This window comes from Eulemur rufifrons, chromosome 28 (assembly GCF_041146395.1).
Source record: "Eulemur rufifrons isolate Redbay chromosome 28, OSU_ERuf_1, whole genome shotgun sequence".
Classification (NCBI taxonomy): domain Eukaryota; kingdom Metazoa; phylum Chordata; class Mammalia; order Primates; family Lemuridae; genus Eulemur; species Eulemur rufifrons.
This window is the reverse complement of record NC_091010.1, coordinates 21,098,860-21,122,548: the sequence shown is the minus strand read 5'-3', so window position 1 is coordinate 21,122,548 and position 23,689 is coordinate 21,098,860. Positions and strand designations below refer to the sequence as shown.

General features: G+C 39.4%; 2 protein-coding genes, 1 long non-coding RNA gene and 1 pseudogene across 4 annotated transcripts in view; 3 read left to right on the top strand and 1 right to left on the bottom strand.

Annotated features, from left to right (window-relative positions):
• The window catches only part of CFAP70 (cilia and flagella associated protein 70), a 71,799-nt gene extending 51,371 nt beyond the window's left edge, over positions 1-20,428 (top strand). For both annotated transcript variants that reach the window (XM_069459884.1, XM_069459883.1), the window contains 8 exons: positions 3,155-3,312; positions 3,859-3,983; positions 5,455-5,607; positions 6,125-6,286; positions 7,771-7,860; positions 8,918-9,019; positions 18,623-18,670; positions 20,122-20,428. In XM_069459884.1, coding sequence (XP_069315985.1) covers positions 3,155-3,312; positions 3,859-3,983; positions 5,455-5,607; positions 6,125-6,286; positions 7,771-7,860; positions 8,918-9,019; positions 18,623-18,670; positions 20,122-20,202 — 919 coding nt within the window. In that variant the 3' untranslated portion in view covers positions 20,203-20,428. The remainder of the gene's footprint in view (positions 1-3,154; positions 3,313-3,858; positions 3,984-5,454; positions 5,608-6,124; positions 6,287-7,770; positions 7,861-8,917; positions 9,020-18,622; positions 18,671-20,121) is intronic.
• LOC138376781 (U5 spliceosomal RNA) lies at positions 8,394-8,488 on the top strand (annotated as a pseudogene).
• Positions 18,922-20,181, bottom strand: LOC138375987 (uncharacterized). Its single transcript, XR_011231636.1, has 3 exons — positions 19,873-20,181; positions 19,543-19,641; positions 18,922-18,950 (listed from the first exon to the last, which is right to left on the bottom strand). It is a non-coding gene; the product is annotated as an uncharacterized lncRNA (long non-coding RNA).
• A 1,103-nt stretch (positions 20,429-21,531) lies between the features above and the next one.
• On the top strand, positions 21,532-23,403 carry MRPS16 (mitochondrial ribosomal protein S16). Its single transcript, XM_069460564.1, has 3 exons — positions 21,532-21,706; positions 22,161-22,421; positions 22,897-23,403. The coding sequence occupies exons 1-3, from the start codon at positions 21,694-21,696 to the stop codon at positions 23,028-23,030; spliced, it is 408 nt and encodes a 135-aa protein (XP_069316665.1). The 5' UTR covers positions 21,532-21,693; the 3' UTR covers positions 23,031-23,403.
• The last annotated feature ends 286 nt before the right edge of the window (positions 23,404-23,689 follow it).

Sequence of the window (23,689 nt, the reverse complement as noted above, 5' to 3'; positions counted from 1 at the left end):
AAAGGGCAGGAAAATGTGGGAAGATAGTAAAATCTGTTCCAGATTCCTCTGGTGCCTGCTGGTGCCTTCTCTGTGCTGATAAGCAAGGGCTGTCTTCAGTAAGGAAGGATTTATGTCCTACCATCAGGCAGAGAGAGGCAAAGGAAGAGTTTCCTCTGCATTTTCAGTGTCTTAACTTAATAATCCTCAATATTTGGGGGAGAAATATTTTGTTTTCCTTCATCATCCAGTCCTCAGCTCTCTGGTGGATCTCAGAGGTTTATCCCTATAGGCAGAAGACTCAGGGAAGAACAAAGAAAGGGACCGACTCAGGGGGACATTTGGGAACCTGTGAGGCTGGACAAGGTTTGCGTTATGAGTATGAGGGCCAAGGGATGGGAGTTCCTCACAAGGCTGAAAGTCTGGGGATTACCATCAGCAGAATTAGCTCACCCAAGTGTTCCTGAAGGCAGACTCTCCTGAAAAGGAGGGAAGAGGATTCTGATGAGAGGGTCCAGGCTTCCACCCAGACAGTCTGACCCTAATAACAGCTATCTTTAGCTGACAGGAGCCATGCCAGTCCCACGCAGCCATGGCCATCTGTTAGATTCCCAGCAACATACAGTGACCTTTACTCCAAAAATACAGCTGTCTTCTTTTCTAAGTGTTCTCTTAAAAACAAAGTTGTTAGGGATACTGCAGCCAAAGCCACTGGCCTGGTACTTCTGCATTCCTAGATGTGACAATGAATATTGCTTGTCTTGCCTGTGACTTCTGGGATCTGGATAAACTCCATGGGCTTCCTCCTCTATCCTCTTCCCTACAGAGGGGATGGAAATGAGCCCTGTGGTTCTTCCAAGGGGAAGCCCGACAGAGAATCTCTGTGCCCACACAGAAATAGCTCTGTGGATCCAGTTACTGGTCTATATCCTTTGATAAAGCTACACAGGGAAAACCTCTTTCAGGCAACAAGCGTCACCAGCAGAGCTTTTATTGGCCCTAGCAGTCCTATGATGTGTAGGTCGCTGCCTCCTCCCTCCACCCCACTTCAGAGGCACAACTGAAATAATGGCTTTCATGTTATACCCCAAAGTGAGCCAAGGTTTGGAAGCTCCTGGCTCTTATGATATGACTTTCCTCCTGTTTTGAATGGTCTCCTTTGACTAACCATAAACCAAGCTATCAATCAACAAAAATTTAGTGAGCTCTAACTATTTCATTTTATCTCAACAAACAGGTTTTTTTTTTTCAGAAATTTTTTTAAATTTCAGAACATTATGGGGGTACAAACATTTGGGTTACATATAATGCCTTTCTTTGCCTTGCCCAAGCCAGGGCTACAAGCATGACCTTCCCCGATACAGTGCGTTCCACATCCATTAGCTGTGAATTTGCCCACCCCCACCATCCCCCTCCCACCTGGCCGACACCCAGTGAATATTACTTCCATGTGAGCACCTTAGTGTTGATCAGTTAGTACCAATTTGATGGCAAGTACATGTGGTGCTCGTTTTTCCATTCTTGTGATACCTCACTTCAAAGGATGGTCTCAAGCTCCATCCAGGATAATATAAGAGGTTCTAGTTCACCATTGTTTTTTGTAGTTGAGAAATATTCCATGGTATAAATATACCACATTTTATTAATCCACTCATATATTGATGGGCAGTTGGGTTGTTTCCACATCTTTGCAATTGTGAATTGTGCTGCCACAAACATTCAAGTGCAGATGTCTTTATTATAGAATGTTCTTTTTTCCTTTGGGTAGATGCCTAGTAGTGGGATTGCTGGATTAAATGGTATTTCTATTTTTAGCTCTTTGTGATATCTCCAAATTACTTTCCACAGGGGTTGTACTAATTTGCAGTCCCACCAGCAGTGTAAGAGTGTTCCTATCTCTCCACATCCACGCCAGCATCTCGGTGAGATGGATAATCTGGATGGTCCCATACCAATGAATGAAATTGAATTTATAGTTTAAAACCTTCTGATAAAGAAATATCCAGGCCCAGATGCCTTCACTAGAGAATTCTACCCAACATTTTAAGAAATAACACAAATTTTACACAATGCCTTCTTGAAAAAAAGAAGAGAAAGGAACACTTCCTGATTCATTTTATGAAGCCCATTCATTTTATGAAGCCCCCTGATACCAAAACCAAACAAATGTATCACAAAAAGGAAAACTATAAACCTATATACTTCATAAACATAGACAAAGATATCCTCAACAAAAAAATTAGTAAATAGAATCCAGTAATATCTAAAAAGAATTATAGACCACAACCCAGTGGGACTTATTGTAGGCATATAAGACTTGTTCAATATTTGAAAATTTATCAGTGGATTCTGCTGTATAAACAATCTGAAGAATAAGAATCACATGATCATATCAACTGAGGCAAAAAAACATTTGATAAAAGTGAACACCTATTTACAAATAAAAACTCAACAAAGTAGAAATAGAGTGCAACTTTCGTAAATGCCCCTAAAAGACAGGATATAAAAGTGTATTAATCTTCTCATCTGGCCGGGCACAGTGGCTCACGCCTGTAATCCTAGCACTCTGGGAGGCTGAGGCGGGAGGATCGCTCGAGGTCAGGGGTTAGAGACCAGCCTGAGCAAAAGCGACACCCCATCTCTACTAAAAATAGAAAGAAATGACCTGGACAGCTAAAAATATATATATAGAAAAAAATTAGCTGGGCATGGTGGCACATGCCTGTAGTCCCAGCTACTTGAGAGGCTGAGGCAGGAGGATTGCTTAGGCCCAGGAGTTTGAGGTTGCTGTGAGCTAGGCTGATGCCACAGCACTCTAGCCTGGGCAACAGAGTGAGACGGTGTCTCAAAAAAAAAAAAAAAAAAGAAGAAGAAGAAGAATCTTCTCATCTGGATTCTTGAGATTCTGGATTTATTGAGTGACTTTTAAAATAGGGATCTATTTGACATTGTCATGACTTGAACTAGCATCAAGGTTGTACTGGGAGATAACAGTGATGAAAACTGAACTGTCAGTTTAGCGAGTATTCTTTAAATTATACATAAATATTAACAAGTCTACTAAACAAATCTGTCCTTCATGCAATATTTAGGGAATATGTTTCTTAGGCTTTGGAAATAATATTTTAATACCCAATATAGGAAGTTTTTTTTTTATTAAAATTTAATCTATTTAACCAGGAGCTGCATTATCCATTCTAGATGACTTTCTTGATGAATCCTCCAAACTTCAGTCTGATTCACGAGAACCCATTTTGACTACACAATCTCAGGATCCAAGTGTGGGCCCAAAACTATCTAACATGTTTCCCAAGGAAATACCAGCAAAAAAAGGTAACCAGAAATAAAAATTTCCACTTGGAGGAGGGGCATAAACAAACTAGACAAGGATGAAAACTCTTATGGTTATAAAAGTGGCCATCCTGATTTGTTTGAAGTTGATTAGTTTATCTGTCACATTGCCCAAGTTCCTCATATTAGGCTAGGCTCTGAAATCCAGACTCAGTGCTGTAACTCTTTCAATATGTAAGCAGTTTATATTTAGCTCACAGAAGTAGCCAACTACAGACCTATGGTTTTCTAACAATTCTTCATTTTTAAAATATCCACAGTTGTGTTTCACATTAAAGGAGATCTGAATATTTTTTAAAAACCCTTTTATTTGGTTGTGACTTGTATTTGGAACCACTAGTAGATTCACCTGAAGAACATTTAAGTTCTTCTCTTTGGGGACCATTGCTAAAGAGCAGTCTGTTGCTTTTCAGATTATGATCCTCTCATGTATTAGATCAGAATACTCTCCCTGCTATGCTAGTGTGTCTGAACTTCTGACATTTTTTCTATTACATCTACTCTATCCTTTTTTTTTTTTTTTTTCAGAAGCATCAAAATGTCAAGATTCAGCCGCTTTTCTGCATCCTGTCCATTATGGTGCTTCCCAAACTCCTCCTACCACTATCTTCATGGAGACCATACGTTTCTTGATGAAAGTTAATGCTGTGCAGGTCAGAATATTCGGAAAAGGGCAAGTAGATGGAAAGACTTTAGTGAACTGCTTATTCTGTCGATAATGGTATTTATGCAAGTTTAGATACATGTGAAGTAGAAATCAAATATGCTTTTAAGAGCACACCTGAAGCCCAGTAGGAAGAACCTCCAAACATAAATCACTCTCTGCAGATGGCACCAGAAGACCTCACTGCAAGTCTGCTCCCTGTAGAATACCAGCAAAGTCAGATTCTCAGTCATATGTTGCCTGATGTTACTTTGTTATAGGAATTCATATTATGTGAGTGTTGTGGGTTCACAGGAGCCTAAACATTCCCTTCTTCCCTTCCAGGTTCCGAACCAATTGGAAACATACACAGTGCTATATTGGGGGGAGGGATAAAAATATTAAAACTGGCCGAAGAATGTAACTGGCCCCACATTTGACTTACCCATGCAGTAGTAACAGGTAGAGCAACTGAAGAATTGAAGCCTCCTCCCATAGAAAAAGAGCATCCTGTGAGGTCTACCTGCCACATGAGAAACAAGAAGCATATCCAAGAGCAAGCAGTAGGAGAGAAAGCAAGGTTCAGGAGCTAAGAGTGTTGGCCCTGATTGTACAGAGCTCTTGCCCCATTTGAGGGCAGGCTAGCTCAGGAAAGGGCACTAATTACAAACTAAGTGGGATTAGGCCACATTAAACAGGAGCCTTTAACACATTAACCCTTCCCAATAGAGAAACAGGCTTCCCACTACCTCCCAGGTAAATAAGTCATTAATTATCCCCCCAGGTCAGAGAGCCAGAAGGCAGGCAGAGAAAACAGCTGCAGCTACATTTATTTGTTCCCTCTAGTATTTTCCTAAGAAGGCATAAGTGTTAGTGCAAGTATCTATATTTAGGCTGAGATGGAAACAGAGGGAAAAGAAAAGAAGGATTTCCCTCAGCTTAGCAAGTACATCTGACTTTGTCAAATTTGTGAGTAAAACAAAAGTTGGCCCAAAGTGTAAAACCTGTAAACAAATGTTTGGAGGTGCATCAGAAACAGACCTTTATGTTTCCAAGATCCTAGGTCTAGAATTTTAGAAGGGTAGTTTTGCCTCACTGTAAGTTTCCTTACAATGATAGTTGCCTGAAAATATTACCTCATGTGTAAATGGGGTGGTCGATGATGTGCCTTTGTCTGCTGCATAATACAGTCTAACATTCACCTAGTGTGGTGACCAGCAAGACCAAAATTGTGAGATACTGCAGGTTATTCACTTGGAAATGTCTTCATTTGGTGACTAAGTGAATAGCTAGTAATGGAACCATGAAGTGCTGAATGTTTGTAATTCACCCCTAACCTTTTGAAGTTAAGGATAATCATTTCACTCGATAATATGTTCTTACTATTTATTGTCAGAGACAGAATCCTTCAACTTTGAAAGCCATGGGACTGACACAATCTAGCCCTTTACATGTTCCTTATAACCTGATTTTCCTTGCAGTATGTGCACAGGGTGCTTGCACATGAGCTGCTATGCCCTCAAGGTGGCCCCAGCTGTGAGTATTACTTGGTGCTGGCCCAGACACACCTTCTCAAGAAGGACTTTGCCAAGACAGAGGAATACCTTCAACAAGCAGCCCAGATGGACTACCTGGTAATGACTTTTGCTAGAGCCTCTTGAGTCCGGAGAAGGGGCGAGCAGGCTTTATTAAAGGTGGTGATGCCATATTCCTGGCAGATTTATGGTCACCAGCAGTGGGGGTCTTCAGCTGTCAGTAGACTCATCTGTTCCATTTGTTTTTCTTAAGTAATCATGAGTTTTGCAAAGGGCAGAGAAAAGAATAAGGATGGCTTTTTAGCAGATAGTGTTTTTCTATTTTAAGTTTTCTAGACTTCTAGTTTCTCATTGTGAACACTATCATGGTTATGCTTGGAGCTTTTTTTTTTTTTTTTTTATTTACCCCAAAGGCAAAATGGTTTTGAAGAATGCAAGAAATAAATGAGAGAGCAGACCTAGAAAAATATTTCCCAGTGTAATTAAATGATTCTCTTTCTGAGTGCTATTAGAAAAAGAAAATGGATTTAATCTAAATTTAAATGTTAAACAAAGGTCATTAACATATTTTAAGTATCACGTCATCCCACATACTACTTGTTCTTCATGTTCTCAGAACCCTAATGTCTGGGGTTTGAAGGGCCATCTCTATTTCCTAAGTGGAAATCATGCTGAGGCCAAGGCGTGCTATGAGCGAACCGTTAGTTTTGTAGTAGACGCTTCTGGGATGCACTTCATCTTCCTGCGACTGGGGCTTCTCTATCTGGAAGAGAAAGAGGTAAGGGATAGAGGATGGGGAGTATCCATGTAAATCAAGCCATGGTCTGGGACCTAATTGTAGTTCAGGCATTAACATCTATCTGTATGTATGGACTAAAAATAGTAATATGACGATGACACTTTAACATCCAAAGATAAAGTGACTTGCCCAACATCAGATAACCAGTAAGTAGTAGAAGCAGGATTCAAACCCAGGCAGTCTAAAATCAAGAGTCTGTGGTTTTAACCATTATGCTACTAAAAAGTTACTAAAAACTCAGTAAATGAGTTCTATTTTAGCTACTAAACTTTAGCTACTATTTTAGCTAAAATTTTATTTTATCAGCAGTAGTAGAAACTTTATTTTCAGTAGCAGAAACATTCTTAGCTTTACTTAACTAACAAAGTGTCACAGGCTTCAAAACGACTTCTCCAAACTTCCCACTCAACAGGAAGGGTTATATTTAATCTAGCTGAGGCTAACCTCATTCCATAGGGCACTCTGACCTGGCTATAGAAGCAATCCATCCCCGTATTTGGGGAAATATGCCAAGGCCTTTGGAAAAAAACCTTTCTCTTATAGAAAATTTCAAATAAATACAAAGTAGACAGAATAGTAGAATGAACCACCATGGACTCACCCTCTCACTATAACAATTATCAACATTCTGCCAAAGACCTTTTGACTCCCTGCTTTTGTTTTGACTTTATTCCATTTTTCCCCTCAGAACACCCAACTCTCTTTTTATTTAATGTAAAAACAATAACAGCAACAAGAAGTTACAATGCCTTATAACGTGAGTGGGAAGGCTCACATAGGCTTAAGGGAAATCACTCTCCCATTGCAGTGAAGTAATAAGGAAAAGTTTTCTTTCTATTGTCATTACAAGCTGAATCACCAGAGTGCTGTTGCCTTAAGCACTCACTAGGTAAGCAGTTCTCAGGCTGTTTGCTGAGGCAGAGCTATAGATCCATTTCTCACATTGGAGAGACAAGACAAGAAATGGCCCCTTCAGGGCTACTTCTTTTGCAAATTTGTTTTTTGAGTTTTTCTAAAATTCTAAGACCTTTTACAACAAAGGAACAGATTTTCAGAATGATGAGGCTATATCAAGTATACCTCTTAGTCCAGAGATTGTCTGTCATCCTACTACATGGTAACACATTGAAGCAAAAGAGGGCAGTCCATAAAGTCTAGGTGGGATTCAGATAATCATTGTGGTCACCCAGAGCATTCAATGTAACTCCTTGCCTCAACTCTTACAGAGACTATAAATGTCTTTGGAACTGCTTCCAGGCAAAAATCTGCCCTTTCATTTGATCTATTCATCTCCCCTCACCAGGCTTCTTGTGATAGCTCCCTTAAAGTAAACATAACAATTCAAGGACTCACTTAACTTAGGTTGTTCTGGAGTGCAACTATGAAGAGGTCCCATGATCATCCTAGAAATACAGTGTTTGAAGCTTCCAGAACAGTAGCTTAGTGGTGCTTTCTTTCTACAGTATGACAAGGCAAAGAAAACCTACCTGCAAGCTTGTAAGAGATCGCCTTCATGTCTTACCTGGCTAGGACTGGGAATCGCCTGTTACCGGGTAAGAGGAGGAAGGTTTGAGACTAGGCCTGTGCATACAGCTGACCTTGATTCCTTAGTCTTCCAAGAACCCTGGGGTTTTTTGGTGACCAGGGAAGTCCGCTCTAATAAAAAGTTGCTCTTCAGGCTGGGCATGGTGGCTCACATCTAGCATTTTGGGAGGCTGAGGGCAGGGGGATTGGTTGAGGCCAAGAGTTCAAGACCAGCCTGGGCAACAGAGCGAGACTCTGTCTCTATAAAAGAATAGAAAAATTAGCCAGGCGTGGTGGCACGCACCTGTAGTCCTAGCTACTTGGGAGGCTAAGGCAGGAGGATCGCTTGAGCCCATGAGGTTGCAGTGAGGATAATGATGCCACCCAGGCAATGATGCTAGCCTGGGCAATAGAAGAAAATAGAGCACCCTAGAGTCTTTGAATACTGTATTGATTGCTCAGGATTGGGCTGATAGTAACTGATATTAGGGGAACAAAACTTTCTAGACAATAGTATTTTGACAGGCAAATCAGACTTTAACCTCAAGAAAGGAATGTACACATACTTTGGTTTCTCTTCAGATAATATAAATTTTTTGCCTTTTACTAAAGATTTCCATGGAAAAGAAAGGGATGAACAATGTAAAGAAAAAACCTAGAAATGTATCTGACAGACCACTGTATATGGAGAAATCTCTGAATGATGTACACGTGGTAGGCATTCCTAAGGATTTCCAATCCTGGTACCTGGAGCTCCATGGTTTATAGATGCCCTGATGAGTACTGTAGAGGGAAAGAGGAGGAGAGGGGTATAAGTTGGGAACTTATTAGGCAGGGCTCCAGATTCCTCTACTTGTATTTTTAATCAGAGATATTCCACTTTTAATCAGTTCATATATTGAACGACCACATAAGATTTTGTTTGAAGAAAGTTCTGATGCTAAAAATGTAAAAACCATTGGTATAGGTCACATATATCAATATTACTTGGACATAGTGGTTCCAGCTAAGCCTACTCTGGCTGGCTAAAGTGAAAACTACTTTGACTTACAACTCACATGTGTCACGTGTGTCTTTTCTGTCAAGCTGGAGGAGCTCACAGAGGCTGAGGATGCTCTCTCTGAAGCCAACGCATTAAACAACTACAATGCTGAAGTATGGGCATATCTGGCTCTGGTATGCCTGAAAGTGAGTGTTTATTATCCTTACACATTGCCCTTTTAGGCCACAGAGGTGGGTATCAAGCAAGCCAGAAACCGCAGATTGCCATTAATGCATAGTAGTTGAAGTTTGATGAGCTCTAGATTTGGTCATTATACTGATGACAAAGGAGAGGTCAAGTCCGGGCATCCTCTACTTGGCATGTGTTTAAAATCGTATAGGTATGTTTTTCTGGAAAGGAAGTTCTAAAAGTTGGAGCAATATTGTCCCAGAACATAAACCAAGTCAAGGACTAGTGAAGATGCTTCGCTAGTCTTTCTGCATCATCATTTCTTCCTGTTGTAATGCTGGCTGAGGGTGCTTGTCCTTGATTCAGATGGGAAATTGGGTGGAGGTATATTGTGGGAGTTCATGATAGGTACCTGTTTTTACCTATTAAAAACAACTCTCCCATAGTTAGACTTGAATAACTTGCATTATCAGTCTAAGATCAAATTGGAAATAATGAGAGCGGCCCTCAGTTTTCCATTGGCCAATATGACCCCAAATTGACAAAGGGACTCTTATTATTAAGAGAGAAATGAACAAAATAAAAATTACTGGATTTTTTATTTGAAGTAAATATCCCAAATGTCAATATGAGAAATACCTGAGTTCATAGCCAGCCCAGCTCTGCCCCATCGAGCTGTGAGATCTGGAGCAAGTCATTTAACTTTACTGGGCCCAGTTTCCTCATCTAAACTAAAAGAGTCAATAGGGAAGATCTTATTATATATTAATACTTCTCTCAGAAACTGATAGACCAAATAGGAAAAGAATAAGGATATATACAGATATATATAACCCAATTAAAAGGCTTGAGTTCAAACACCAATGTAGAACTTTGCACTTAATAATTAGAGGACACATATTCTTTTCAAGCACAAATGAGTTATTCATAAAAGTTGACCACATGCTAGAACACAAAGAGAGGTTCAACAAATACATACAGATCACACTGTAGTGAAATTATAAATCAATAACTAAAATATAGGCCAAAAGACTCATACACATTTGGAAACTTAAAACATTCTTATAATTAATTCATAGGTCAAAGAGGAAATCAAATATGAGGTATTAGCTAGGTAGAATTCTGAAGATGGCCCCCCTCCCCTAAGATTATTCCATCAAACACTAATCTAGGTACTGCTGTGAAGGGATTTTGCAGATGTAAATAAAGTACCAAATTAGTTTACCTTTAAATATACAGATTATCTGGATGGGCCTGACCCAATCAGGCAAACCTTCTAAAAGCAGTGAGTTTTCTCTTGTTGGGGGAAGAAAGGAAGTCAGAGAGATTTGAAGCACAGGAAGCATCCAACACACCATTGCTGGCTTGAAGATGGAGAAGGACCACATGTGGGTGGCATTGGGAAGCTAACAGCAGTCCCTGCCGAGAACCAGAAAGGAAATAGGACCTTCATCCTACAAGTACAAAGAACTGAATTCTACCAACAACTTGAAGGAGCTTGGAAGTTCATTCTTCTCCAGAGCCTCCACATGAGAGCCCAGCCCGAATGACACCTTGCCTTTGATATCATGAGACCATAAGCAGAGAACCAGTGAAATAATGTCAGACTTCTGACCTATGGAAACGTGATATGATAAATGGGTATTGTTTTAAGCCACTAAATTGGTGGTAATTTGTTACATAGCAATAGAAACCAATACAGGCCTTATAGATTTTTATAGTAATGGCCTCCACTTTCATGTCTACACTCTTTGCAATGTGATATTGCCACTCACTCCCATCAAGAGATGGCGTCTCTTTCTTATTTCTCCATCCCCTTGAATCTAAGCTGAACTTGTGACTTTCTTTGAGCAATGGAATATGGTGGAAGGGACATTGTGTGAATTGTCAGAGGCTAGACCTTTCGAAGCCCTGAGCTACTGCTCTTGCTCTCTTGAAATTCTGGGACCACCATGCCGTGAAGAAGCCCATTTTAGCCAAAGGAGGCTTGAAGTGAACAAGGAAGAGAACCAAATAACATCAGCCAACAGCCAACATCAACTTCTATTTGAGTAAGGCTATCTTGGACCCTCTAGCCCTAGATCAGATGACTACAGCTGCATCAGTAACCTCAGGAAAGACCAGCAGAAGAAAAGCCCAAACTGCCCAGAGAATTTTGAGCAATGATATATTATATTTTAAGCCAGTAAGTTTTGAGTTGGTTTATTATACTTCAATAGATAACTGAAATGAAACTGAATAAAAACAAAGCCATTATGTATTAGAACTACTGGATAAAATTAAAGCAATAAATAGAGGATAATTTATATCCTTAAATACACATATTAGAAACAAAGATTGAAAATCAATGAATTAATTATTTAAACCAAGAAAGTAGTAAAGGGAAATCAAGGAAACTCAAAGAAATGATATTTGAGAAAATGAAAAAGTAGAAATAAATGAAATTTTTAAAAGGACACAATACAGAAGATTAACAAAATCATAAGCTGGTCTTTTAAAAAGACTAGCAGATAGACAGACTTCTTGCATGACTAAGAATTTTTTTAAAAAAAGAAGGCACAGGGTGGAGAACAAAAGAAAAAAGAAGGAACAAAAAATATTAGCAAAATGGAGACAATGAAAATCATTGTCTGCAATTCAATACCCATTCAAAATGATACTGACAATTTATCTTCCAAAATCCATACTATTATATGAAATGGTGAAAAGTTAGAGGCATTCCTTTTGAATTCAGGAACAAAGGTACCTGTTATCATCACTTCTATTCAACGCTATACTGGAGGTTCCATCAAGGCAGTAACACATGTAAATACATACATAAAAGAAATTGGAGGTAAAGGATTAGGTAGGATCCCAAGAAAATCAACAAACTGAAAGATGTAATAAAAGGGTTCCATACTGAACGGGTAGATAAAAATGAATGATGATTACTAGTCAAGGCAGGGGTTAGGGAACAGGGTGTATAGAGAGAGGAGTGGAAGCAAAACTTCTTGAGGTATGCCTTATTATGTCCTTTTGATTTTTGAATCATATAAATATATTCAATAAAGAGTAATAAAAAGAAGTGGAACAACCAATTTGAAAGTCTAATTTTAAAAATCCCATTCAAGACCTGTGTGAAGAAAATCAGAAAACTATATTGTAAAGAAGATCTAATAGTTAGAGAGGTATATCATGGCCATGGGCAGGAAGTTTTGCTAACATAAATATGAAAAATTTTCCTAAATTACTATGTAAATTTAATGCAATTCCAATAAAAATGATAACACAGTTTTTTAGGCACTAAATGGGATTGAGGTGAATCCTAAAACTCAATAGGCTGAATAAAGGCCAAAAAAAAAAAAAAATAGTCATGACAATATGGAAAGAGGAATAAGGAGGGAAGGCTTTCCTATTAAACATCAAGCCTTATTATTAAGCTTTAACAATGAAAACTAAGTGATATTAGTGTAGAAATAGATAAGTGGAACAGACTTGACAGACAGGAATAGACCCACCCATATATATGACAACTTAGGTTTTGATTAGATAGTATTTAAAAATAATTGGATTTTTCTAGGAATGTACCCTGAAGCCCTTCTTCCAGCAATTCAAAAATGGGTGTCAAAGTTACTAATTGCAGCATTATTATTGCAATTTCAAAATAATGGAAACAACCTAAATGTCCATACATAGGTGAATGTTTAAACTATGGTATATGGAATACTATGCACCTGAAAAAATGATGAGGAAAATCTCTATGAACTGATGTGGAATGATTTCAAGAATATATTATTAAGTGAAAAAGTAAAGTACAATATTTTAGCACCTTTGAAAAGGAAAAAATATATAGGAATCTGCTCTTTTGTGCAAAAAGAAGCACAGGAAGGATAAACCAGAGATTAATGAGAGTAGATTGTACCGGACATGAGTGGGCATGGGTAGAAGGAGGGAGGAGATGAGGGGGGTGACACTCTGTGATTATGCCTTTTTATAGAGTTCTGACTTTGGGGACCATGCTAATGTTTCATTTAAAAAAAAACAATCAGTAAAAAATGGAGAAAGCACATAATTGAATATAAATAAAACTATTTCAAATGAATGATATACTGACAGGGGAAAAACAACTAACTCAGGATACTTTTGAAAACATTCTTTGAAAAAATATATATATACATATATAATTATGTATCAGGCTAAAGAGAAAAGAAAAACCTTATATAAATTTTGGAATCTTGTAGGCTTCTTTTTTTGCAGAGGCATGGGAAGTTAGCATTTCTGAAATTACTAAGTATTCTGTAACTTACTTATTAGTAATTATATTATGGATAATGGGAGCCACATTTTTCAGTGTCAGAAAAGGAAGTTACAAATAGGGAAATGAGAAGGGTAAAATGACCTTGTATTGGTAGATTAGAACTGGAGATATTAATACGAGCTCATGGTTTGATAAAGGAAATAGACACAGACATAGATAGATACATAGAAATATATACAAATATATAGAAATACATACCTATGTCTGTATTTATCTATATATAAAAAATGAATGAGGGGGAGCCATGAGCACATCTGGTGCTCAGGTCTTGAATTGTAAATCCATTATAAGGAACTAATGCATTTGTCTAGTTTAGGGGGGAAAAGGTGGGGGAAAGACCAGAGGCTTCTTGGAAAATGGCTGAAAATTCCAAAACTGGTGCAAAGAAAGTAAAAGATGAGTCTGGAATATCTTATTGAGTCAAAAAGTAAAAAATGCTAAAAGAAAGATTGGGACATGTCAAAAAGACATGGGAAAAAAATTAAAGACATAGAAACTAGCTTAAAGGGAGCTCCCACTGGCCAAATCTGGGATAATTTGGGCGTCCAAATAAATAAATATAGAAAAGGATTACAAATAAGAATCTATGATCCAGGCTGGGCATGGTGGCTCACTCCTGTAATCCTAACATTCTGGGAGGCCAAGGCGGGAGGATCACTTGAGCTCAGGAGTTGAGACCAGCCTGAGCCAAGCGCGAGACCCTGACTCTACTAAAAATAGAAAAAATTAGCCAGGTGTGGTGATGTGCGCCTGTAGTCCCAGCTTCTCGGGAGACTGAGGCAGGAGGATCACTTGAGCCCAGGAGTTTGAGGTTGCTATGAGCTAGGCTGATGCCATGGCACTCTAGCCCAGGTGACAGAGTAAGACTCCATCTCAAAAAAAAAAAAAAAAAATGAAATGTATAAAGAATGATGGAATTAGAAAAATCACAATTTGGAAACCATTGTAAGTGATTCAGTGAACAGTCATTAATGTATGCTAAAATTATGGGTGAAAGTTTAAGGAGTAAGAGAATATTTACAGTCTCAAAGTATCTCTTATTAATCTACTTATTAATTACAAAGGGGAAAATGCTAACATTGTAATAGAGAAACCTGGCAGATAACAATCTAAATAAATGATCAAAGTTAACATCACCAGTATTGGGATAAACAGTTTGTGCTTCCTGATGCACTGAGAACACATCATTTTGTGATATTCCTGCCAAAAGTTTATAACATGATATGATCATGAGGCAACATCAGACAAACACAAATTGAGGAATATTTTACAAAATAACTGTTCTGTACTTCTAAAAAATGCCAATGCCATGAAACACAAAGACTCAGGAACTATTCCAGCTTAAAAGAAACTGAAGACATAAATAATGAATGCAATGCATGATCCTGGATTTTATTTTGCTTTAAAGGACATTATTAGAACAATTGGAAAAATCTGAATAAGGTCTATAGATTCGTTAATAGTATTCTATCTATATTAATCTCCTGATTTTGATAATTGTACTGTGGTTAAATGAGAGAATATCCTTGATTTTAGAAAACACATACTAAGATGTTAAAATTGCATCATGTCTACAATTTACTCTCAAATGTTCAGGAAAAGTTAAAGTATGCATGTATGTGTGTGTGTGTGTGTGTGTGTGTGTTTATATATACAGTAATGCCCCCTCATCCCCTAGGGATATGTTCCAAGACCCCGAGTAGATGCTTGAAACCAAGGATAGTACTGAACCATAGATATACTATGCACAAGTTTCTTTTTCCTTCTTCACAATTTCACAGATAGAAGATTCATTCTTAACATAGATTTTAGCAACCTCAGCATATGATTTTTTTGTTTCCTTATTAAGTCAAGAACTTTCACCTTTTCACATAAAGGAAACACTTTACGGCTTCTCTTTGGCATAACCCAATTGCCAACATTGGTACTCTTGTGCTTTGGGGGCATTATTAAGTAAAATAAGGGTTACTTGAACACGAGCACAATAATACCATGACAGTTGATCTATATATAACCCAGAGGCCTACTAGGTTACTAGCTGATGTGTAGTGTCTACAGCACGGAAACACTGGACAAAGGCATGATTCACATCCCAGGCAGAACAGTGGAAGAGTTCATCATGGTACTCAGAACGGCCATGTACAATTTAAAACTTATGGATTATTTCTGGGATTTTCCATTTAATAATTTCAGACTGTGGTGGACCAAGGTTGACTCAAACTGCAGAAAGTGAAACCACAGATAAGGAGGACTACTGTATACATAGGCATATGTATGTACATGTATAGAGAGAGAGAGAGAGAGAGAGAGGGAACTGCTATTGTAACTTTAATCTGAAATTATGTCAAAAACATTTTTAGAGATACCTCATCAAGATAATGCAAAGTGACACCATACTAACACACCTACTAGAATAGCTCAAATCATAAATAAAATATGCTATTAAAATTGACTCCATCTGTTTCTTGTCGCCTTTTTAATGTGGCTAAGAGAACATTTAAAATTGCCTATGTGGCTCCCACTATTAGACAGTGCTGGTTGAGCCCAATACTCTTTTATTACAAATGAAGAAACTGAGGCAGAGAAGCATGATGGCAGCTCTTTGGGGATGAATTCCCTCTTCCAGTGTTAGGCTTTTCCTGTTGCCATAAACCATCCTGTTAAAAAAAAAGGATAGCTTAAATCAAAAAACACAGACAATACAAGGTTGTGGATAAATTAGAACTCTCATACACTATTAGTAGGGTTGTAAATTGGTACAATCACTTTGGAAAACATTTTGGCAGATTCTAAAAGAACTAAACATATATTTACCATATGTCCCAGCAGTTCGACCTCTCCGTATCTAGCCAAGAAAAAGGAAAACATAGGTCCACACAAAGATTTGCATGTGAACTTTAATCACAGCATTTAGTAATAGCCCCAAACTGGAAACATTGAATGGGTAAACAAAAATGAGGTATTTTTACACAATGGAGTGCTACTTAGTAGTTAAAATGAAATTCTGATTCATGTAACAATATGGATGAACCTCAAAAACATCATGCTAAGTTAAAGCAGCAAGGCACAAAATGCTATATTTCTATTATATGATCCCATGTATTTGAAATAAAGAAAACTATAGAGACAGAAAATAGATTAATGGTTGCCTAGAGCCAAGGGTGGGAATGGGGACTGACTGTAAACAGGCATGAGAGAACTGTTTGGGGTAGTAGAAGTCTTCTAAAACTGAATTGAGGAGATGATTATACAACTGAACCCTAAAATTAGTGGATTTTGTGGTATGTAAATTATACCTTAATGTAGCTATTTTAAAAAGACAACATAACGTCCTCCTAAATGAGGAACAAATGGGACTATTCAATCAATAGTGATGGGGGGGCTGGGCGAGGTGGCTCATGCCTGTAATCCTAGCACTCTGGGAGGCCGAGGCGGGAGGATCACTTGAGGTCAGGAGTTCGAGACCAGCCTGAGCAAGAGCGAGACTCCCCTGTCTCGACTAAAAATAGAAAGAAATTATCTGGACAACTAAAAATATATACAGAAAAAATTAGCCGGGCATGGTGGCACATGCCAGTAGTCCCAGCTACTCGGGAGGCTGAGGCAGAAGGATTGCTTAAGCCTGGGAGTTTGAGGTTGCTGTGAGCTAGGCTGACGCCACGGCACTCTAGCCCAGGCGACAGAGCAAGACTCTGTCTTAAAAATAAAATAAAATATCAATAAATTAACTATGTAAAAGTTAGAAACTCATGTATAAAAAGGACACTAATATAAAGCTTAAGGCCTTTACTATAAATATTTGCAGCATTTGTAACTAATAAACAATTAGCATACATGTTATATAAATAGTCCCTATAATAAGGGGAAAAACTCTACGAACATCCTGATTTAAAAATGAACACAGGATAGAAAAATGCAGTTTGCTGCTGTGGAAATTATAAAAGCCAATACATGTATGAAAAGAAGATCTGTGTCACTAGTAAGCATGAGCAATTTAATGATGTGGCAGAAATTGACCGCCATCAGATTGGCAACAATTAAAGCATGGTATTACCAACATCGATGAGGAGTCTCATAATTGATAGTGGATGTAAATTGGTACAAAAACTTTTAAGTGCAATGTGGCATTATGTAGTCACATTGATATCTATAATTTGGCAATGTCATATCTAGATATAATCCTAAGAAAAATTCAGGAAGACATGTACGAGGATTGTTTACAGCAGCAATGTATATAATTGCAACAAATTATTATTTTTCAAAATTGTTTTGGCTATTCTGGATCCTCACATCATTTGGGCTGCTGCCTCCCTATGGCAGGAGGGAAACAAAGGTGGTGGTGGTAGGAAGGGAATGTGTGCTGGAAAAATGCCCCTGGCAATTCAGTGAACTTCAGGTGAGAACATTTCAAAGTGTAGCTATTGTAGGAAGGAAGGGTTTGGTGTATGAACGTTTTGTGACCTAGTAGAAATTATACATGGACTAGAACTGGTCAGAAAATTGACTAGATATTCCCTAAATTCCCTTCCTGCCCAAATATTCTGAGGTTAAATATTTATGTATTTAAGCTTTCCCAATGACTTTGCATACTCTGACTAATTTGCTATATAACAAATTTGTGAAGTATAATAGTGGATTTATATTATCTCATTTAAGCCCTGGAAGAGTGTTTCAAGCAAAGAATAATATTAGCTGAAAGGAATAGTTAGTATTCTCATCCCCTATTCAGATCTGCATTCTAATATCTACTTTGTCTAATGCATAGAGACGGGATAAAGTGCAGTAGTTAAAACCTTGGACTCTGGAGTCAGACTGCACTGTTTCAAAACTTGGTTCCTCTAATTACTAGCTTCATAACCCTGGCAAGTTATTTATCCTTTCTGTGCCTAGGTTTCTCTCTCTGTAAACTGGGAATGATAAATAATAGTTATCACCTAGGTCTTGAGGATTAAGAACGAGCATATGTAAAGCAATTAAGACAATGTCATCAATGAAAACAAGGTAAATCACATAGTAAGAACTATGAAAGTGTTAACTGTTATTAACAGAATGGCTTTGATCATAAAAGGAACAAATGACTCAAGGTGCTTTCAGAAAAAAATGAGAGCCCAAGCTGTTTTTAAGCTTTCTGAAATGGAGGAATTTTTAAAAATCTGTTTTTCCCTACTTCATTTCATTTTCCAGCTTCTGCTTTGAATTCAGAGGTTCTTAACTGGGAAGGGGTAGACTCCTCAGTCTTAGGTAGAAACAATTGAGGCAATGTAGTTTCCATACTATAATGTTTGTGACAAGTCATCATCACCAGCTGCTGCACTTTTTTCAGGCTGGACGGCAACTGGAAGCTGAACAGGCCTACAAGTATACAATGAAGGTATGACACAGACACCTCTATCATTTGTGTGCACCATACTGAAGTTGGGAAACTGGGAGGAAGGTACTGGCTTAATTCAGGACTTCAGAGCATTGCATGATGTGAATATTTTTCTCGAGGCTTTTCTTAACCATCTTTGCCCTTATCACGGAATTGCTGTGTTTGTAATAATAACCTACATAGTCCACGGGTGAGCTTTCTTCCAACTCTTTAGAGAGACCATATCCATATCTTTAGAGAGACTATGGTTTTGTAGGGGTTGGTCTAGTCCAGGAGTCAGCTATCTTTTTCTGTAAAGGGCAAAATAGGAAATTGTTTAGAGTTTGTAGGCCAACATCTTGGTTGCAACTACTAAACTCTGTACTTTTAAGTGCAAAAGCAGCAATAGATAATACATAAATGATTGGCTATGTTCCAATACAGTTTTACTTACAAAAAACAGATGGTGGGCAGCATTTGGCTCATGAACAATCCCTGGTCTATTTATTAGTTATGAATTGCAAGTAATTGGACCTGACAAGTAATAAGACAATGGCTTAAACAAATTTATTTTTTTCTTACCTAGTGAAAAGTCCAAGGTTGGTACCACAGCTTCACAGTGTCATCAGGGACCTAACCTCTATCTTTCTGCTCTGCCAATTGTAGCATGCAGTTTTCATCCCTCATAGTTGCAAGATAGCTAAGGTAGCTCCACCTACCAAACCCATGTTTCAGGAAAAATAAAGAGAAAAGGAAAAAGGGGCCATGCTATAGCTATTTCACGTCCCTTTATTTTATTTATTTTTTTGGACCCCAGCTCTGTGCCCAGGCATAAGAAACAAAGGCCCTCACTTCCCTTTAAAGGGCTTTTCCCAGGTGTCCCATCCAATGACTTTAGCTTCCATTTCATTGGGCCACAGTTGGTCGTATGACTACCTCTAGCTGCAAGGGAGGCAGAAAAATGTGGCTTTTTAACTGATTGCATTGCTGTCCTGAAAAGAAATCAAGATTTCGTTAATAAAAGAGAATGGGTATTCAGTAGGCTACTAGATGTCTCTACTACACATCTAGATTCTAAAATTAAATTCAGATCTAATAAAAGCCTGTGATTCCTGTGTCTTTGATTACTTGCTGTCACTTGCCAAATGAGAATACTACACATTAGCCTAGAGACGTTGGTGATAATATGAACACTTTAAAAAATAAACATTAAGTTATTTTACCAAAAAATGTATAAATCATGAGTGTTCACATTGCTTGATGAATTTTCACAAAGGAACCATATTCATGTAACCAGCACAATGTTCTAAGGTATTTTAATGGAGCTTTCCTGAAATAGGGAATATAGGAAGAACCAATTCCATCCCAAGGAACTATGTTCTGTAGCTCTGGTCCCACAAATGAGGGGTCTTCAAAGCCACATAGGTACATCAGGTATGACGTGTCTTTCCCTTCCTTCCTCTCTCACGTAGCTGAAATTGAAAGATGAGGCTCTGCTTGCAGAGATCCGAATGGTACAGGAAATGGTTGGCTTTGGAAATCCATCTTTCTGACATCCTTCCAGCTGAAGAATTTTCTGTGTGGGACTCTGAGCTGCTTTCCTTCCCAGAGAAAGTTTCACCATATGAAGCCTGGAGCTGGAAAACAAAAGAATCTTCACCATAAACAGAAACCCATTCATTTATTTCCATCGGCTATGTTACTAGATGTTTTACTGGTTGACAGTAAACTAGATCACAATAAAAAATTGAAATAAAAGACTCAGAATTCATCAGTGTGGTTCTGAAGTTAATTATGTATGCTGAGTATATGTAATTTTATATGTATTAAAAATTATATATAGTATAGCTACTCTATACATTGGGGTCATTATTAGGCTTTCTGATGAAAGCTTATCAGATCACTCCTGGAGGAAGTCAGCGGCTAAGTGGACCCTGGCCAGGTCCACTTAACTGAAACTTGGGAATTAAGGCATCATTTTCAAAGGTGGGCCTATGGAAGACAGCTAGACTTGGTCACTGTATCGGGGCAAAGAGCATACTATTAAATAGTTGTGGCCAGCCCCTTTGGAACCAATAGTGAACAAAAATGCTGAACAGAGAGGTCTTTGCTGAAGGTGGAGGTATTGACTCCCTCTAACCAACCACAGGTATCTTCAGATATAAACTACAAGGGCTCCATGAAGACACCACTACCCTATAATATAGTTGTAAAAGCTTTCACCACTGAGGCCGTATTCTAGGGCTAGAGATAACAAGTCATTATTTCACCCCTGCCCTCCTGGATCACAGCAGGAGTAAAGATTCCCTGTCCTTTATTTTTTAAGGCTTGAATACCACTTTGGGGGTGGGAGAATAGGTGGGAAGGTGAGAGGCAAATTAGTTACCAGAGAAGGAAAAAGTAAACTCTACAATCATTTATAATCCTTCCCCCAGTCTCGGCCCTGACGCTACCTCCTTTGTGAAGTTTTCCTGAGGAAGTATCAAGCGTGTCTAGCCCCCGCACTGTGTACAGGCCGCCCTAGCTTCTCTGGTCTAACCTCTCCGTCTCCCCACCAGACTGAGCACCACGGGGGCAGGAACAGCGCCCTCTCACGTCTGCGTTCTCAGTACTGCGCCTCGGCCCTAATGGGTGCTCAAAAAACGTTTGCAGGATGTATGGATTTGTAGAGAATTCATCACTTCTCTTGGCGCGCCTGGGATGCTAACAAAGCTCCTCACTCCCGCAGCAACTCGGACCAGTGACGGATGGCACGGAAATTCCCACAGGACGCCAATTGAAACGCGCCCCCTTTGCGGCAGTTTAAGGTACATTAGTCGTCACCGGGTTGCATTATGGGAAGTGTAGGCGCGGAAAGCGGAAAAGGCAGGGGGAGTGGACAACCCGCTTCCGGAACTGAGGCTGTCGGGCTGGGCTGACCCCGCGGTGAGGTCTGCCGTAGGGCTGCATCGAGCGTTTGGGTTTGGGTCCTCGCCCCGCCAAGGCCGTGGGGCCGGTCAGTGCAGGCAGCGGGACGCCCCAGGGAGCCGCACGCCGGCCGCACCATGGTGCACCTCAGTGAGTCACCGGGACCCCGCGAGACCTTCCGGGCGTTCGTGGGGGCTTGGGCATTCGGGACGGGGTGGAGCGGCGCTCCAAGGCGTGCTGGAGACAACCCGAACCTGAAAGAGCCACACTGCCTTACGATTGATCTTTCTTTTAGTTTTTTCCCACTTAATCCTCGCTGAACTCCTCATTTCATGTTACAGATGAGGCAACTGAGTCTTCAGCACAAGGTCATAAGACCTAGTAAACGGCAGGTCTATGCTGAGTGGACTTGGGTATGAGGAGGAGGGCATTTCTGACAGTAGATAAAGAGGGGTTTCACAAAGAAGACGATATCTAAGACAGATTAAGAAGAATAGATTGGAAGTGAGGATATTTAAGTGGAAAAGGGAATTGTTCCGTCTATCTCATTTTGCCCATTTTGCGTCCTTATTTCTTGTGCACTAACCCAGCGATTTTTCTACAGCTACCGTCTTCTGCAAGGCCTACCACGGGGGCCACTTAACCATCCGCCTTGCTCTGGGTGGCTGCACCAACCGGCCTTTCTACCGCATTGTGGCTGCTCACAACAAGTGTCCCAGGGATGGCCGTTTCGTAGAGCAGTTGGGTTCCTATGATCCACTGCCCAACACCCATGGAGAAAAACTCGTTGCCCTTAACCTGGACAGGATCCGGTATTGGATTGGCTGTGGGGCCCACCTCTCTAAGCCTATGGAAAAGCTTCTGGGTAACTCAGCTCTGGTCTTACCTCATTGAGGGGTTTTAAACTGAAATCAGCTCCAGGATAATGAGAATGAAGAATGATTTTCATTCCTTCCAGGCTGCTCAGGACTTGAATGGGAGCTGAAGTTATGATCTAATTGCCATTTTGAATCTGGAGGCCCTTTAGTAGACTCCTTTGTGAGACTTTTTGGGTGACTAGAACTTTTTGCTAAAAATGGGAATAGTGTGTATTGATTGGCCATCTTGTCACTTTAACTTTTTTTCAAGTCAGGAGAATAGTGTTAGTAAGTAGACAACATCCACTGTCTCCTTGCAGTAAATTAGGGGGAGAAGAGGAGGTAGTCAGAGTTTGGCAAGTGAGGAGCATGGTTTACCTTCATGCCCTGGGTCAGGTCTCAGACCTCAGTTCTGTGAGGCAGAGTTCCCAAGGAGACTGGCTTGTACTGTGTTATAATAAATGAAAATTCTTTTGCTTTCAGGTCTTTCTGGCTTTTTCCCTTTGCATCCTATGATTATCACAAATGCTGAGAGACTGCGAAGGAAAAGGGCACGTGAAGTCCTCTTAGCTTCTCAGAAAACAAATACAGAAGCTTCAGCAACAGAAACAAGCTGACTGCCTTGAGCATAGCCGTGGGAATAAGGACAAGGTCCTCTTAAAACACTTGTGCAGAGATCTTAAAATTGTTCAATTTGGAGGTCAATAAATGGAGTTCTTTGAGTCACCCATTCTCTTCTGACCTGGTCTGAGCAAGGCCCAGGGAGAGATTTGTTCTTGTATGACATAGAGCTGAGTCTAGGTACTAAACAACTTTTCAGCCTTTGTCTTGGGAAAGACAGTGACTGTGGGAGTATTGGACTTTGGGTTGGGCCCTGGGTCTCTTGGACAACTTTATAATCTGCTGCCTTCCAAGATCTCCTGGTTCAAAGCCCTCAGCCAAAATGTTCATGGCATATTCAAATCGTTCTTTAATCATTTATGATCAGCACATAAGTGTAAGAATAGTTACCTTGCTTATTGATTTTGTAATTGGAAGATTTAAATTGTCTTGCTTAACACATATTCTCAAATTTGCAAAGGTAGATTCATTATGGAAATCGCTTTTGGGCTGTAATAACCTGCCTTTTAAGAATGAGAAACTGGGTCGGGCATGGTGGCTTACACCTGTAATCCTAGCGCTCTGGAAGGCTGAGGCTGGAGGATCATTTGAGGTCAGGAGTTTGAGACCAGCCTGAGCAAGAGTGAGACCCTGTCTCTACTAAAAATAGAAAAAA